The sequence below is a fragment of the Lepidochelys olivacea genome, assembly GCF_965140295.1.
Source record: "Lepidochelys olivacea isolate rLepOli2 genome assembly, chromosome: 11".
Lineage (NCBI taxonomy): Eukaryota > Metazoa > Chordata > Testudines > Cheloniidae > Lepidochelys > Lepidochelys olivacea.
The window spans coordinates 4,957,498-4,974,079 of NC_140421.1; the positions used below are offsets into that span (position 1 = coordinate 4,957,498).

Below are 16,582 nucleotides of genomic sequence, written 5' to 3' on the forward strand. Positions count from 1 at the left end.
TTTTAACTAGCCTCATCAGCACAGAAGCATGTCCTCCGGAATGGTGGCTGAAGCATGAAGGGGCATACAAATGTTTAGCATATCTAGCATGTAAATACCATGCAGTGCCAGCTACAAAAGTACCATGTGAATGCCTGTTCTCACTTTCAGGTGATATTGTAAACAAGAAGTGGGCAGCATTATCTACTGTAAATTTAAACAAACTTTTCTCTTAACGATTGGCTGAATAAGAAGTAGGACTGAGTGGACTTGTAGGCGCTAAAATTTTACATTCTTTTGTTTGAGTGCAGTTATGTAACAAAACTACATTTGTAAGTTGCAGTTTCATGATAAAGAGGTTGCACTACAATACTGGTATGAGGTTAATTGAAAAATATTTTTTACAGTGCAAATATTTGTAATAAAAAATATAAAGTGAGCACTGTACACTTCATATTCTGTGTTGTAATAGAAAGATATTTGAAAATGTAGTAAAACATCCAAAATATTTAATAAATTTCAATTGGTATTCTGTTTAACAGTGTGATTTTTTTGAGTTAATCACATGAGTTAACTGTGATTGAGTAACAGCCTTCATTTTTTGCCTAATTTTTGATTTTTTCTAAGAGAACCAATTAACCTTGATTGGTAGACTGAAAGTATCCTATGAAAAAGTTTCTTGCATAGAAATTTTTTGACTTGCCTCAACCAATCCAGAGACTCTTGTCATCCTCATTTAGTTTGCCTCTTACTTTGTTCAAGGACTCCTAACAGGGGTTTAGGCTTGTCTCCATTTCTGCTTCTGTTGCCTACTAGAGAAATCCTTATCTGGAAAAGGAAGATGCTGGGGTGGTATGGTTATGAAAGTGCTCTACTGCAATTGGTTGTTCTGTCTGACTGGAATCCCATCCATTCCTGTTTGGTGGCTGGGAGTTACATAAAGACAAATTTCTAGGTAAGAAATTTGACCACATGAAAAACCCCTTAATTCAATAAAATTGCTTTTTAAAGTTTTTTATGAAAACACTTGAGCTTCACAGAAGGAAAAAGGAAATCCGAGAGCTGCAAGACTCTGCATTTCTTTGGCAAAAAATATTAATAGGCTACAAAAATTCTTGCTAAATTAATATCCTGTAACTGATGTTTTGATTTTGTTTATCCATGAAGGTGCAAAGCACGAGCTCGTGTGTGGCTTCATTGGCACTGCTGTGTCTACTAAGAGTCTGTACTAATGAGCAGTGCCATTCGTTTCCTCCCTATCCCAAGCAAGATCCATCCATTGTAATTGATGCCTACAAGCTTTGGTATTTCAAAGTTGAGTCCCATTCATGTCTACGATAGCACACACTGTACTGTATAATTCAACAATTATAAAACAGTAAAACTTAAGTGCTTGCCTGACTACTCTGACTCTCCAGTAACAGAGCATCTAAAATGTTGTCTTACGCTTCTAGAGATAGCTACCCCAAATCTCGGATGCCACGAGCACAGAGCTATCCAGATAACCACCAGGAGTTTTCAGGTAGGTAAATCTATTGGGGCCATTTAGTCTTACCAGATACATCCAGCTGTAAGTAACATGTCTCAGGATGCATGTACATAGTATATGTGATGCTTCCTTGGGGTACCCAGGGTTTTGAGGCACCTCACTACCACCTTCCCTTAGGGTGAGGAAACCTTTTGTTTGTGTTTGCCATGGCTCAGCTCCCCAGCGCTACCAGCCATGGCCATACAAGCACTTGCCTCTAGACCTCACAGGCCCCGCTGTCCCTCTACAGGTCAGTAGTTGGCACACCTCAACTCTTCAGGCATCTCTACAGTACATCCTCTCATCCGCTGAACACTCTCCATATTCACAGATTCGCTGTTTCCAAAGACTCAAAACACCTCAGCTTACCAGTTTCACCTCAGATCAGTGCTGTGCTTAACACATAACACTTAGATTTGTTTATAGTGAAATCAGGTATAAGTTTATTTAACAAAGCATAGAGAATCAAGTAGTAGCAAGTAGAAGTATTGAAAACAAATTACAAATGAAATAAAATCATAACACACATTGTAGAGCCTAAACTTAAGATACTCATGTCTTGTAGAGTATTGCTCACCCAGAATCTTTGCAGTGCTTTACAGCCTGGCTGGCTATGACCCTCTTTTCATGAGACAAGAGACAAGCATGCTGTCAGTTTGCTTCCTAGGTGAAGTATTCAGTGTGTCCCTTTGGACTTCCAAGATAGGCCAGACCAATCTTTTGTCTTTATTCATAAACAAGAATATCCCCCTTCAGTTTGTTCCTTCCTATAGATTTCTTCTCTTGTAGATTTTGCAAAGTATTATCCAATTAGTACAGACATTTTGCATTGATTATAATGACCAGTGGCTACTGGGTCTCAATAGAGACCTCACATACCACCCTTTGGTGAACTATTCTACAAATACCCAAGGGATCCCTGTGAAACCCTCTGCACTGTCTGCCAGTTGGCACCAAGGGATTTTTGGGTCACAGGAGAAGATAATTTTGCCTCTCATCCAAAAGCAAGAGAGACACCTTTGTTTGGTGGCACAGGACTAGGAGTCAGACCAGGACCATAGTTCCGGTTTGCCAGTGAATAGTTGTGTAACCTTGGGTGATTTATTTAACCTGTCTGAGCCTTTATTTCACTATTTTTTCCACATGTCCCATGCCTCATTCAATGCACAGAATAGACAATGCTCAATTAATGGACAGCTATTCAATATTTTGTTTGATCCTTTTTGTTCAGTATATGGTCCTCGATCTTACTTAGTGCACACTATTCAAACCCTTCTGTAAAAGCAGGATTATTAATTTTGTCAGAGGTTTTTCATTGGCACTCATCACGATAGTATCCAAGTGCTTCACAAACATCTATTAATTAATCTTCACAAAACTGCTGTGAGGTGACAAGATATTATCCCCATTTTACACACGGGGAGCTGAAGCACAGATTAGGATTAAAAGTATTCTCTAATTTTGGGTGCCTAATTTGAGGTGCCTGGACCTGATTTTTCAGAGTAACTAGTATTATGTAGTAGTTTTTATATTGAAGCACAACTCCAGTTGGCTTCAGTTGCATTTGTGAGTGTTCGGAACTTCTGCAAATCAGACCCCAGAGTCTGAAGGCAGACACCTGGAAAATGACACAATCAGTGGCCACCTGTGAAAAGCTTGGTGTAAGTGACTTGGTTAGCATCAGACAGGAACTCTGTGGCAGAGACGATAGAATCAGATTTTCTGGGGCAGCGTTCAACTGGTTTAACCACGGGATCTTCCTTTCTCTTCCTGCTATTTCCTATCTCGGTCACTGCATACCTTCCAACTTCTACAACAAATGAGGCAGTAGTCCTACAGCCAACAGCCTGCTTCATTGCACATCCCTGATTTGTCCCCAGAGTAGGTCTATCAGGTGTAGTGAATGAGACAAGTGTCCTATGGAAAAAATAGGATCTGATCATTAAAGACTGTCATAATGCATTCACATAAGGGGGCTTAATTAAGGTTGCACAGGCAACCTGAATTCTGGCATTTCTTAACTTGTGTGCTTGACTCTGCAATCTGAAGATTTTTTTTTTTTAAAAACTTATGAAATTACACTTACACACTCTAATTCCATCAGGTGGCATCATATTGAACCTTTAGATCACCACATCTCTGCCACTTGAGCTAACAGAGTAAATGATAGCAGTATTAGGTTATCATCCTCTATGTGGAGCAGCACTAATGGAAGATGACACATACTTTGGCAGTGGGGTTGACAAGTATTTGCTGACAGCAGAAACTGAGACTCAAGAATCTTGGGTTCCATTCCAGGCTCTAGAAGAGAATGTCCTCTTTTGGCCTACTTCAAAGCTTGACCTCTTCTACCCCATTCCTTCCAACCTGTCCCAGTGCTGACTCTTCCCTACTCCTGGCTTCTGATTCCAGCCTCCTTGCTCAGTCAGCTCCAGTTCCTCCTTTCTTGTCCCAGCTCCTTGTTGTCAGTCTTATTGCCCAGACAGCCCTCATCATAGTCTTTCCCTGGTTCCTCATACAGTCTATATCTTTCTCCTGCCCCACCTCTGGCTCAGTCTCTCTCCCTGGGCTCCTCATCCAATTTCAGCCTCCCATCCCCACCCCCACCTCCTCCTTGGCTCCAGGTCCCAGTCTCCCCAGCTCCTCGTCTAATCTCAGTGTTCCCTACTCAGGTACCTGGCTACCAGCTCTTCCTTCTACCCCTCTCCTGTTTCCCTCACCAACTCTGTCCCAGCTCCCAATTCCCAGTCTATCCCCTCCCCAACTCCCAGTCACAGTTTCTCCACTGCCAATCCCTGTCTCACCAGGCCACTTGTTCCAGTCTGCTCCTGTCTCTCTCTCATGGTCTGGTTTTTGTCCCTTCTGCATTCGAATGAGACAGCTTACTCCTTCACACTGCCTGAGTGCCAGCAGGAGAGTTGAGAGCACAGGAGAGACCAGCTACTTGCTCTGTTTCCGTACCAGCCTTTGTAGCTCTGGGTTGGAGCATGCTCAGTCAATCTGTGAGGATGATACATGTTTAGTCTGGTCAGTGCTAGGAGCTGAGAGGCTGGAGCATGCTCAGTGAGGATGGAATCTTTGGAGATTTTAGCTAGCAAGTCTAAACTGAGTATGTGAAAACAATTTTTTTGTAAAGGTTTATAATTTAGCCAGATTTGAGTGGCCTTTTTACCAGAGGGCAAAAAACACATCCTTGAAACAAAGGCCGCTCCTGCTCCTTGCCAAATTTCAGGAACCTGCTCCAAAGCATGCAGGTGTTCGAGCATTTCAAAGAAAGTCACCAGAATTTTTTTAACATGGTCAAAATATATATATTTTCTGAGCCTCATTCTCAGAAACATCTAAACCCTTTTGGCAGAAATTTTCCAGACAAATTGAGCCTGAGGCAGACAACCAGCACAGAAAATGTCAGCCCAAATAGTTAAAGTTTGGCAAGGTACAAAACTGAAAAACAGGGTCTTATAAGGAGAAGTGTTGGACAACCTTAATAGGTGGTGCAACCAGCCCTGCTTATGATAGGAATCATGCAGTGACCTATGGGGTAGTGGGTGGCAGACAACTGGATACACCAGTGAGGGAGAGGTTTAGCAACAGATGCTAGGACAAACCCTTCTTATGTGTTGAACGTTAAATGAATAGAATGCAGTGTTTCCGTACACATGAAGTCTGTAGATGTCTTAGATATTTTTACAGAAAGTGCCATGAATCTTTTTTCCATTCAGCATAAACAGGAGATTGCTTTTAACATTTCAGGCAGAAAATTCCCACAAACAATGCTGCCGCTCCAGATAGTTTACTAACTAAGGTTTATAGAAAAAGCTTACTTGCCAATCGAAGGAAAAAAATCTACTAAGACATAATTTTCTGTTCTATTGGTATTGTAATCTTGTGCCTGCTTAGAAACAGATGGTAGCATGTTTGAGTGGATGTGATATCTAATTAAATTTATTTTTTTATTGTTTTGCTGTTTTATCATTTATAGGGACTAAAACATGATTAGTAGGCTGAATGTTAATTTGCTGATCTTTATATGCACAGCCTTCCAGTTTACAAGTCTCTTTATACAAGAGTCCACTTCAGGGTTAAGTGTAGGGTTGCTTTTTTAAACACTTGTGATGCAAGACCAATTAAAATTTGGTTTGTTTTATGAATTTTTCCTCATGTGTTTAATTTTGCAATGTATGATAATATTTTCTTTGTTCCCCATAGACTATGATATCCCAGTATTTGAGAAATTTGGAAAAGGCGGGACTTATCCCCGAAGGTATCATATTTCATATCATCACCAAGATTACAATGATGGTGAGTATGGGACAGTAACATTTTCAATATTTATTTTTTTCAAAAAAGAAGTTGAAAGAGTTAACAAATATAATCTGAAAATGTTGGAGAAGCAAACAGGTGTTCTCTCTGAAATAAATGTAAAGCATGCTTAAAGTTAGTCACAAATCTGTGTTTAGGCATGTGACGGGGTTGGGACTCACCACTGCAGCGCTTCCCGCTGGCACATCTGGGAATTAGCTCTGTCCTCTGCAGGGCACCCTGTGCCAGTGGTGTCCCGTTCATCATCTGCTCCCCTGTTCATATCCAGAGCCACGTTGCTCCCTGATGGGCGACGTCTGCTTCTGGTCACTGCCCTCCGACAGTGCCCCTTAGTCCATCCTTACCCCCTTCCGGGCCAGGGGGGTTTAACAGCAGTCTTCCAGCTCGCCTCTGCCACAGTGGCCAACCACAACCCCTAAAGTCTAGTCCCTCTGCTCAAGGGCCAGTTGCAGTCTGTCACGGCCACTCCTCCACAGCCAGGTGCAGTACAAGGGGTGGGGGGGGGGGGGGGAGAGGCAGACACCCAGGCCCTCCTACTGCTCTGGGTCCCAACCCAGGGACCCTCTAGTGTCAGCCTCTCCATCCTCCTTCTCTCCGCTCATCTGTCCGTCTTCCCTGGGTCACTTCCCCTCTGACCCCTTGCACCCTCTAGGCCCTTCTGGTCAGGGCCTGCAGTCTGACAGGTATTGGGCTGGAGCTCTCCTCTGGGCGCGCCCCAAGCCTGCCCAGCACTGCGCTGTCCAAGGTGCTGGTCTCCTTAGCTCAGGAGACAGACCTTCCCCTCTGAAGGCCTGGGAGAAACTCCCTGCTCCTCTCCTGGGCAGCCTTTATATAGAGGAGTCTAGCCTGGCCCCGATTGGCTGCCCTCTGCTCTGCACTGATTGGCTCCCCCACAGTCCCTCTCTGTTTGGCTGCCGTTCCACACAGCCGCTCTGGCCTGTTGTAGCCCAATCTTGCCTGGGGGTGGGGCACCACCCTACCACAAGGCACCTAAATTAAAGTAGCCTGATTTTTCAAAGATGCTGAGCTGCCCCAGCTCCTGTGAAGATGTAGATTAGAGTATTAGGGAATCATGGGAGCAACTGTACATGGAAACCATCTCTGCCAAAAGCCTATGCACAAACTATACAGAACATACAATGAATGCCATGAGTAATTGTGATACTTTACTACCCAGAATAGACTTCGCTGTTACTCAATCTGGAATAGCATAGAGTAGCTAAATTGTTGCTCCTGTTTACTGATTCTCATAATAAAAGAGAAGAAGGATAGGTCATGAAATTGAAAAGCAATAAATTTAAAACTCAAAAATACTTGTTAATTAACCTGTGGAACTAATTGCTGGAAGGTATTGTATTTCAAAACAAGATTAGACATTTGGATAATGAGTTACATTAGATAGAGAAAAAAGAGGGGAGGGAATCCATGCTTCCATGCCTGTAGAAGTTTCTTCCTAGCTCCCATCAGTTAGTGGTTGACAGGAAGAAACTTCTACAGGCAGGTAATTCCCGTAGTGTCCATTATGGACTATCTTTCATCTTCATCTGAACTTAAACACCTTCTGTGTGAGGATTCCTCACTAGGTGGGCCATTAGAACTCTAGTGTATCTTTGGCCTGTTTTCCAGGAATAGATAATAGCCTCTCATAGCAGTGAAGATAGAAGTATTGTTGCCTTTGGAACTTGTCTCCATTTTCTTCAAACCACCAGTAGAAAGAGTCACTTAATTATGAAACTGTTTGCAGGAATTGCAGATGTTACTTATGCACTTCTCCCAGCTAGCCAGTCTTGGACTAAGTCATTAAGCTAGTTTAAGTCTGAGCTCTACATGTAGGCATTCTGCACACTTTCCCTCTCAGCAGGCTAAACCAGTAACTTTCATTATCATTTCATCATATTCTATGGAAGATTTGAATTGTTTTGTTTTCAGTGCACACTTCATACAGTTTACAGACATATATTGTTTAGTACTTATTCTTCATGGTACAGTATTCTAGGTAGTCTTTGTGCATCATTACAGGTCGTAAAACCTTTCCAAGGGCTAGAAGGACCCAGGGGAACAGCTTCCGGTCTCCAGTCAGTTTCAGCCCCACCGATCACTCCCTGAGTACAAGCAGTGGGAGCAGCACCTTTACTCCAGAGTATGAGGAGAATCGAATGAGAAGAAGGGGAAGTGACATAGACAATCCTACCCTGTCAGTAATGGACATCAGCCCACCTAGCCGCTGTAAGTTAAAAAGGCACATTACAGTCTTCAAAGGAAAATTTTAAAAAAATCTCGTTAAATATATAATACATCAGAACCAACAAAATTACTAAAATACATGTTATTAAAGGCATATCCATAGTAGTATTACAGTATTACATTATAATTATAACTTATATTATAACTAATCACTAATTTTCTTAACATTTAATAATGTTAGTGTACATCTGGACCTGAAGTAGTAAGATGCTTACCAGTCAAATGATGACTTTATTTGCTCTTGCTGCTATGGGCTTAATTTTTTTGTTTCGATAAACAGGGGACTTAATTAGTATGGTGGTTGGGTGTGTGTGTTTATACTAGCTATGTATGCTTTGTAGTTGCTGTAGATCATGTCTTGTTTTTAAAGGGTACTCTTAAAATACTTCGGTGATGAAATGTATTTTAGTCTCCTTTTCAGGTACTTTAGTAAGTACCTCAGATGTGCGTATCTTGTACTTATGTGTTTGGATGTATTTTTATGGATAAAATATAGATTATTAGGTAGCTGACAGGATCACATTTTCTATTTAGAGGAAATTTTATAAATCCGTGCTTTTTACATGGAAATTTAAAATTAAAGTATTTTTTTCAAGAGTTTTATTTTTGTGTTCCAGTTTTTCTTGAACAACTGAATAACAAACTCATTCTAAAAACAAGACATACTTCTATTTTCAGCACCACGAGCGCCAACTAACTGGAGACTTGGCAAGCTGCTGGGTCAGGGTGCTTTTGGCAGAGTATATCTATGTTATGATGCTGACACCGGAAGAGAATTGGCTGTTAAACAGGTTCAATTTGACCCTGACAGTCCAGAGACAAGCAAGGTAAGAGACCCTGAAAGAAATATTTGTAAAGGGATCACTTTAAGAGTGGTTTTCTGTGTGGTCTAAACTGATGTTGCTTTTTGCTTTCACTTAATTTTATGAATGTTTGAGGACATATACTTCTATGAGTCTGTACGACAGATAAACATCCCGTTTCATTAAAATCTTCATAACTCAGTTGAATGAATATAGTGGTATGTAACACATGATTTCATCTTCAGATATATCTCTCTGAAACTAACATGTATTATCAAATTCAATACAGTCTGAGGCTATAAAGCTAAACCATAATCTAACATGGAAGGTACATTCTACAGAAATATTATTTTAAGTAGTAAAGTGAAAAATATAGGAACCTAGTGTACATTAGCTTTGTTTGATAATGAAACCAATAGAGAATGTTTTGATGAAGAACACTGTTTAATGGATATGACTGCAGTTATGTACAAATTGACATTATAGGTAAAGTGCAATGCCAATGAACCTACTGTAATTGGTCCCCTATATTGCTCTCCCAAGAGCATTGTTTTAGTGCTTTTGTTGACAGGTAGTATTTCCATACGTCTAATCTGAACTTGTCCTTCTTTAAATACAGTTACAGTCAGAAATGTAAAAACGGCACCATGTTACTGCCCAGATCTGCTCCTTGTTTGTATTCCAAGTTGTAGCTGCCAGTTTTACTGACAAAAATAAATTCTTCTTTTCATTCATTAGGATTCCATAGTCAGTACAGTTGTGGGGAGAGTGGGCTGGATTCCATTCCAGCTCATGCATCATCTGCAGAATTAACTGGCTGACTTCCAGCTGTAGACTGTATTACTGCTGGTGGCATAGGAGCTAGACAGAACAAAGATTGACTTGCAGCTGTAGTTTTTAGTGCTGGTGCTTTAAAAACAAATTATTGTAAAAAGTAACCAATTTGCTCTGGAAATCATAAGGACAGTAAACGTGGAACCACATGATGCCATTTTTGCAGTAGTTACCTTTCAGAAGTTACCAAACTTGCCATTACTTCTTGTAACACACCCGTGGCAACATCAAGTGGTCTGTGATGGATAAATACCAAGTTTTGGTGAAGGGCTTCCATATGGAATCTCTGGAATGCTTAAAATTCTAAATCATACCTATTTTTTAATGAACTTGTATAGGGAAATTTACAGCAGGGAATAAGTGGCTTTTCCACCCTTAACCACTTCCATGCTATAAAAATAAATAATAAAATATATATCTGGGAGGAAAAACAAAACTAAAATATGTAATTAATTGTGAACTATAGTTTAGATTTATAAATGTGTTGCTTAACTTGAGATAAGCTTTTATGAACTAATTCTAGTGATACCCGAAGAAAGACTTAATTTGAGAATTTTTCATCCAACTGAAAATTTGTAACATAATATTACAGTACAGCTCTTGAATTTGTTGACATTTTAAAATAAAGTACCTGACAGGTTCTAGTTTCTGAGTATATGAGATTGAGAATGATTCTTGAAATCAAAAGAAACTGAAATAACTGGAAAATATCCCTAAAGAATTTATAGAAGTCAAAACATTTCTCAGATTATGCTGTAGATCTGCTCTCCCTCTTCTACTGCTGATGTTTTCTAACAAGAAAATGTGTTAACTTTACACAGACTGCAGAGTAAACCCTCATAAAGTCAGTCTTATTAACAGAAATCTAAAAGTTGTGTGAGATCATTTTGTCTCAACTATAGTAAGTTTTACTGAATATTTTCTTTTCAGGAGGTAAATGCACTTGAATGTGAGATTCAGCTGTTGAAAAACCTGCTGCATGAAAGAATTGTTCAGTATTATGGCTGCTTGAGGGATCCCCCCGAAAGAACACTCTCTATATTCATGGAATACATGCCAGGGGTAAGCAAGAGAGCTCATTGCAGGCTATGAGGCTAATGAGGCTATTCTCATTTCTACAGAATGTGTGCCAACAGTCTAAATCAGGGGTTCTCAAACAGACGGTCATGACCCCTCAGGGGGTCACAAGGTTATTACAGGGAGAGGGAGGGTTGCGAGCTCTCAGCCTCCACCCCCAACCCCCGCTTCACCTTCAGCATTTATAATAGTGTTAAATGTGTTTTTAATTTATAAGGAGGGATTGCACTCAGAGGCTTACTGTGTGAAAGGGGTCACCAATGCAAAAGTTTGAGAACCAATGATCTAAATGGATAAGATTTGCAGGAGCACACACAGATGTTAAGGAAATGTCTGATGATAAATCATTAACCAAAGACAGACACAACTGCATTATAACATTTGAGTTTTGCCTACTGTATTAATTGCTTATTAATTCAGAATTAGAATTAGTTTAGAGAGCACAATATTTGTGTGCTTCTGGCTGACTACTTGCAACAAATATCTTTTAAAAACAGTTTTGTGAGCTTTTTTTTAACAACTTTTAATCATGTATCTCAAGTTTAACATTCCTTTTTAAGTTTGCATCCACCTCCAGCTTGACTGTGTTCTAGAGATGCTTCTAACAGATGAGGAATATACACAGCTGCCTCTTGAACCAATTAGCAAGCCTATGAAGGGAGTATCCCAGTAGCCATACATAGGACTCCTGTTGACTTGGGGGGAGAGAGAGAGATCAAGCTCGAGTTCTAAGGTTTAGGTCTCTCTCTCAGTGCATTGGGCACTATTACTAGGTCACTGTGTCAGCCAGTCAAAGATGTTGTGAGGGCAAAAACTAGTTAATAATAGCCAGAGATAAGTTGAAAATTAGATCTTGCAGCTGTCTTTTTGTTGGCACAGAGGCATGTATTGTACTGTCCCTCCTGTCTGCCTACTCCTTTATGGAAATATTTTGCTTTCTGAAAACTGCAGATTTTCACTTATTCACAAAATAGAACAAGCAGACCTGAGTATAGTAAGATGCAGTTGTTTCATGTATCCCTAAATGTTCATAAGTAATTGCTGCATTCTAGTTTGTTGTTATAAGGCTGCACAGAAGAAAAATTAGGATTTTAGATGAGACGAGGATCTCATTTTAGAGACTTGTAAGATTTTCTGAGATCTGGAGGACAGAGTATCAAAGTATGCAGTTTTAAAGACCTGTATAGTTTTGGGTTTTTGTCTTGGTACTGTTCCTTTTAAACCATTAAAGTGTGTAATTTAAAATGGCCAACCCAAATTGTATTAAGATATTTAGAAAAACATCAGATGTAGGCTGAGACTTTTTTTTTATGCCAAGTTTCTGCCTGTTGTTTTATTGAGACCTAAAACTTATTAAACAACATATTTTTAAATGTCATGCTCTGGGTTGTCCAGATCGTTTTCTCCGTTTGTTGTCTCTCAGAGTGTAAGATGGATTGGGTGCGGTCAATGGCTGTGTCGTGTACAGTGCCAAACACAGCATCATCATGTAACTAGTAAATCTCTAAAAAATCATGCTTAGAAGGAAAATACTCTACTGTGTTACCTGTACAGCAGCTCAGCAACATTTAAACTATTTGGTATTTTTAAAATTCATTGTCTTGATAACATTTCTGTGTATCATTATGCTCCTGTTAAAGGCTGAATCATTTAGTTTAGCTGGAGATATAACTGCTAATGTGAATTAAGCTGATCCGGAGAAGTCGTAGAGCCTTGCATCTCTAAATTTCTGGTACAAACTTCATACAATCCAGTTATTTTTTAATAATGGTTAAAAGATAAATTATTCTATCATTCTTAAAAGTGCTATAATTATTAATACTTTTTCTTTTTGGCCACAGGGTTCCATTAAGGACCAGTTAAAAGCATATGGAGCACTCACAGAGAATGTGACCCGAAAATACACACGGCAGATTTTGGAGGGAGTTTACTATTTGCACAGTAATATGATTGTACATAGAGATATTAAAGGTAATTGAAGAAGAGATGTGAGTTCTGCTTTCTCTACTCCAAATAAGCAACATGACCTTGAAACATTTGAAGCTTCATAAACCAAAGGGAAATGATTGCAATAAAATTAAAGGGTCACTGCTAAATTTCTGATGCCAGAATATTGGCTTAACTTCAAGCAGTTCCATCAGGATTTACTTCAATAGTCCAGTCTTTGTAATGTTTTTCAAACCTGAAAATTGCCAATGTTGCAAACTGAGAAAAAAAAAATGTTTTAGTGAGTAATGGGATACTAATAGGGGTATATATGACTGTTTTAATATCAGGACTTTTCAAAACATTTATTTATGAACAACAATCCAGCGAACACAATGTTGAAACCCTTAGCGAGCGTGAGTAAATCTGGTGGACATAACTGTATCATAGCTGCTAAAATTGCTACATTATTTTCCTGTTTATGTGTCAATATAATTTTTTGTAAATTTCAAGGTGACAGATTTCAACTATCCTGTTTATACCAAGTTAAATAAATTTGTAAACCTAAAAGTATGTCATTCACTTTAAACATGATATGAAGATGCAGATTTTCTGAGTGCTCTAGGCACTTTCCTTCCTTACTTCACTTCTTTCTTACCCAACCAGTTCCCTTTTATTTATTCTTAATATAAGATAGATTTGGCAAGTCAATAACTTTCTCAGAAAGTTCATAGAAAGGACCTCCATAATTCCCAGGGGGTTGCAAATCAGTGTCAGGGAGCTGTGGCCACCCTTCCATTTTTATATTGCTAAATGGGGGGATAGGTAGTCCTGGTTAGAGGAATGGAGACCCCTAGAGCACTCTGATAATGGAAAAGGTTGAGAAGCTCTGAGTTAATCCAGCACTTTTTTTTTTCCAAATTGGTCAATTTTTGAAATAACCTGCAAACTCTTAGATGACAGAGGTGCCCCTAATATTCTGCCCTCCGGATTTTGACTTTATTTTTGTTCATTAAATTATTTCAAATATAACTTCATTTAAGATTAGAATCAGGCCCCATATATTCCACAGCAAGAACTCTTAAATTCTGCAGCAACATCACTTTATTCTAAGGCCATGAAATAGTCTCTTGTCCCCATCCCCACCACGACTGCCAGTACACACACAGCTGTAGCTCAGAGTGGAAAATAGTCATTAATGTAAAATTCATTCATGATTGTCAGTTGTGGGATTTTATTATGTTCTCCGGATGGCCCAGTTCCGCTACCTGAGCCTCAACTCCCAGGGTGTTGCCCAGAGAACTCAGCTCAGATCTTCCTTTTTCTCATAAGAGTCAGGAAAGTTGGAAGCAGCTAGCTTTAGCAGTTTACCTCCTTAGCTGACCTAGTCTCTTGCTTCCTAGCCTATCAAACTACGCGTCCATCTCCTCTCGTCCTTAGATGCAAGCTGGATTCTAGCTCTGGCTCCCCAACTTCCTGTTACCTGGCTCCAGCGAACTCTGCAGGGATCATGCACTGTAATTCAATTAACTTCCCCTTATGCGCAAAGCTGCAGAGCAAGAGGTAGTGCAGGCAGCCCAGGGACACACACAAAAATGTTGGTTGCCAGGCTGCAGCAAAATGATGAATTCCATGGCATTTTGGAAATATGCCAAATTATGCAGCTGTGGAATTGTGGCATCCACAGAGACTTGAGTGAGACAAATAGGGCAGGTTATGCCTCAGGACTATAATTTTCAGACTCTCTGCAGATGCAGGTAGATGACACTGCATCAGTTACACTTGGTTCAGATTTCAGAGGTTTTTTTCTCCAACCATAGGGGCTAGAAATAATTTTTAAAATGAAAGCTCAGATTCTAGAGAACAGTTCTGAGCAAGGGGCAAGTTCTGTGCCATGTAATATACTTGGCTGTTGTTATAATGCATCAGTTAAACCAAATGTGTGTTGATTCACTCTCATGCAGTTGATTGGCTTTTACTGACTATAAAGCAGAGATTTTTCTTTTTCTTCCAGGAGCAAATATTCTGCGGGATTCAGCAGGCAATGTGAAGCTAGGTGATTTCGGTGCCAGCAAGCGACTTCAGACTATCTGTCTCTCTGGCACGGGAATGAAGTCTGTCATGGGGACTCCATACTGGATGAGTCCTGAAGTTATCAGTGGAGAAGGGTATGGGAGAAAAGCAGATATCTGGTAGGTCAAAGAGCTATTCTAATGAAAAACAGCTACATACTACCCCAGAGGAGATGTCCTTGTGGTCAACTGTGCAAAATATAAATTTTCATTATTTTAAGCGTGAGCGCACTCATTATGTGTTTCTGGTTGCCCAAGGTGAAAACAAGCTATGTAGACAATGAAGAATATATTGGGGCAGGGGATCAGTTAACACTAAACAGATTGGTTTTTGTATATCAGTGACTGTGCTGACTGACTTAGGACCACAAGAGAACACTGTGGACCAAGCTCACATGAAGTTAGGCCTATCTGGCATACTTGTAAATACTAGAGGGGCACTAACATAGGAAAATGTCACAATTCATTCAGTTCAGTGATTAATGAAAGTTACCTAAGTAGCATTTGCCCAAACCATATCATGAGCACAACCATGTTGAGAGGGGAAGAGGCTAATTTGTTTTAGTTTTATTTCTTTCTTCTGCTCCCTTGTATACCTGAAGGTCTCTACCATATGTTAACAGAATGGATTACGTGTTGAGTTTACTTAGCTATCACACAAAATATAACACCAACATATTTTATACTGAAGATTTTATTTAAAAAAAGAAACTGCAACATTCAGAACAGTAGAACTAAGGGAGCATTGTGATTTGAAGAGCTCTTTGAGTGAAATGACACAACTATTTGCAAGTGCATTGTACTCTGGATGGTTGATACTCAAAAGGTCTCAAAATTAATAATTTTATTTATATAGTGTCCCATTCCCCATCAAAATGCTTGGGACACAAAACACACAGTGAAATATCACCATCTTACAAGAATGAGAATAATTCTTCTTTGAGTGCTGTCCCTGTGGGTGCTCCACTTCAGGTGCCAGTGTGTCCTGGCGCCGCCGATCAGAGATTTTTTGGTAGCAGTGCCTGGTCGGGATGCCCGTGCGCAGTAGCTGTTTCGCGATGTCGTTGGCACTTCATTTCGTGCTCGCGTGTCCCAACCCCCCTCAGTTCCTTCTCAGCCGTCCTCGGCTGCAGACAGAGCTCCAACGGCAGTGTCACAAAATTACCTAGAAAAGAATTTGAAATAGTTATTAGTTCAGTTTAGTCCCCAGTAGTTAGTTCATTGTTAGTCTTAGGTTTCCGTTTTAACCATTTAGACTTTTTCTTTTAAAAAAAAAAAAAAAAAACCCACTCAGGAGTTCCCTTTCCCCCTTTTTCTTTTATTGTCCTGTGACTTAAGTTGGACTCTGAAAATGCCAAGCTCTCCTGAGTTTAAAAGATGCACTTCGTGTAAGGACACAATGCCTGTCTCTGATGGATACTCACAGTGTGTCCGCTGCTTACGGGAAGAGCACATTTCTCTAAAATGTTCCCATTGCAGCAACCTTAAAGCCAGAGCAAGGAGGGAGAGGGATTTCTCCATAAGAATAATTTTAACACCACTGTCTGATAGCACTGCCACTAAACTGTGGAGTTGGCCCAGAAATTCAGATTGCTGGCTCTAGCATTTGTAAATCTTATTTTTCAAGTAAGAAATTAACGTGCTGTCTAGATAAACTGACCATGTGTCAGTGGGTCACAGCTGAGGATGCCAGATTCAGGACAAACTGCTGAGAAATAGGGCAGACTTACCCCCAAACTGATAGTTATTCTATCATAAGATATACCAAGCCAGTAATAAAAGTAAACTTCTGTCTC

At 39.9% G+C, this 16,582-nt stretch overlaps 1 protein-coding gene across 1 annotated transcript in view; it reads left to right on the forward strand.

Annotated features, from left to right (window-relative positions):
- MAP3K2 (mitogen-activated protein kinase kinase kinase 2) overlaps positions 1 to 16,582 on the forward strand; it is an 84,597-nt gene that overhangs the window by 65,771 nt on the left and 2,244 nt on the right. Inside the window, exons 10-16 of the mRNA XM_084643955.1 lie at positions 1,434 to 1,501; positions 5,717 to 5,809; positions 7,850 to 8,056; positions 8,753 to 8,901; positions 10,642 to 10,773; positions 12,630 to 12,759; positions 14,729 to 14,906. Of these exons, the coding sequence (XP_084500081.1) occupies positions 1,434 to 1,501; positions 5,717 to 5,809; positions 7,850 to 8,056; positions 8,753 to 8,901; positions 10,642 to 10,773; positions 12,630 to 12,759; positions 14,729 to 14,906 (957 nt within the window). The remainder of the gene's footprint in view (positions 1 to 1,433; positions 1,502 to 5,716; positions 5,810 to 7,849; positions 8,057 to 8,752; positions 8,902 to 10,641; positions 10,774 to 12,629; positions 12,760 to 14,728; positions 14,907 to 16,582) is intronic.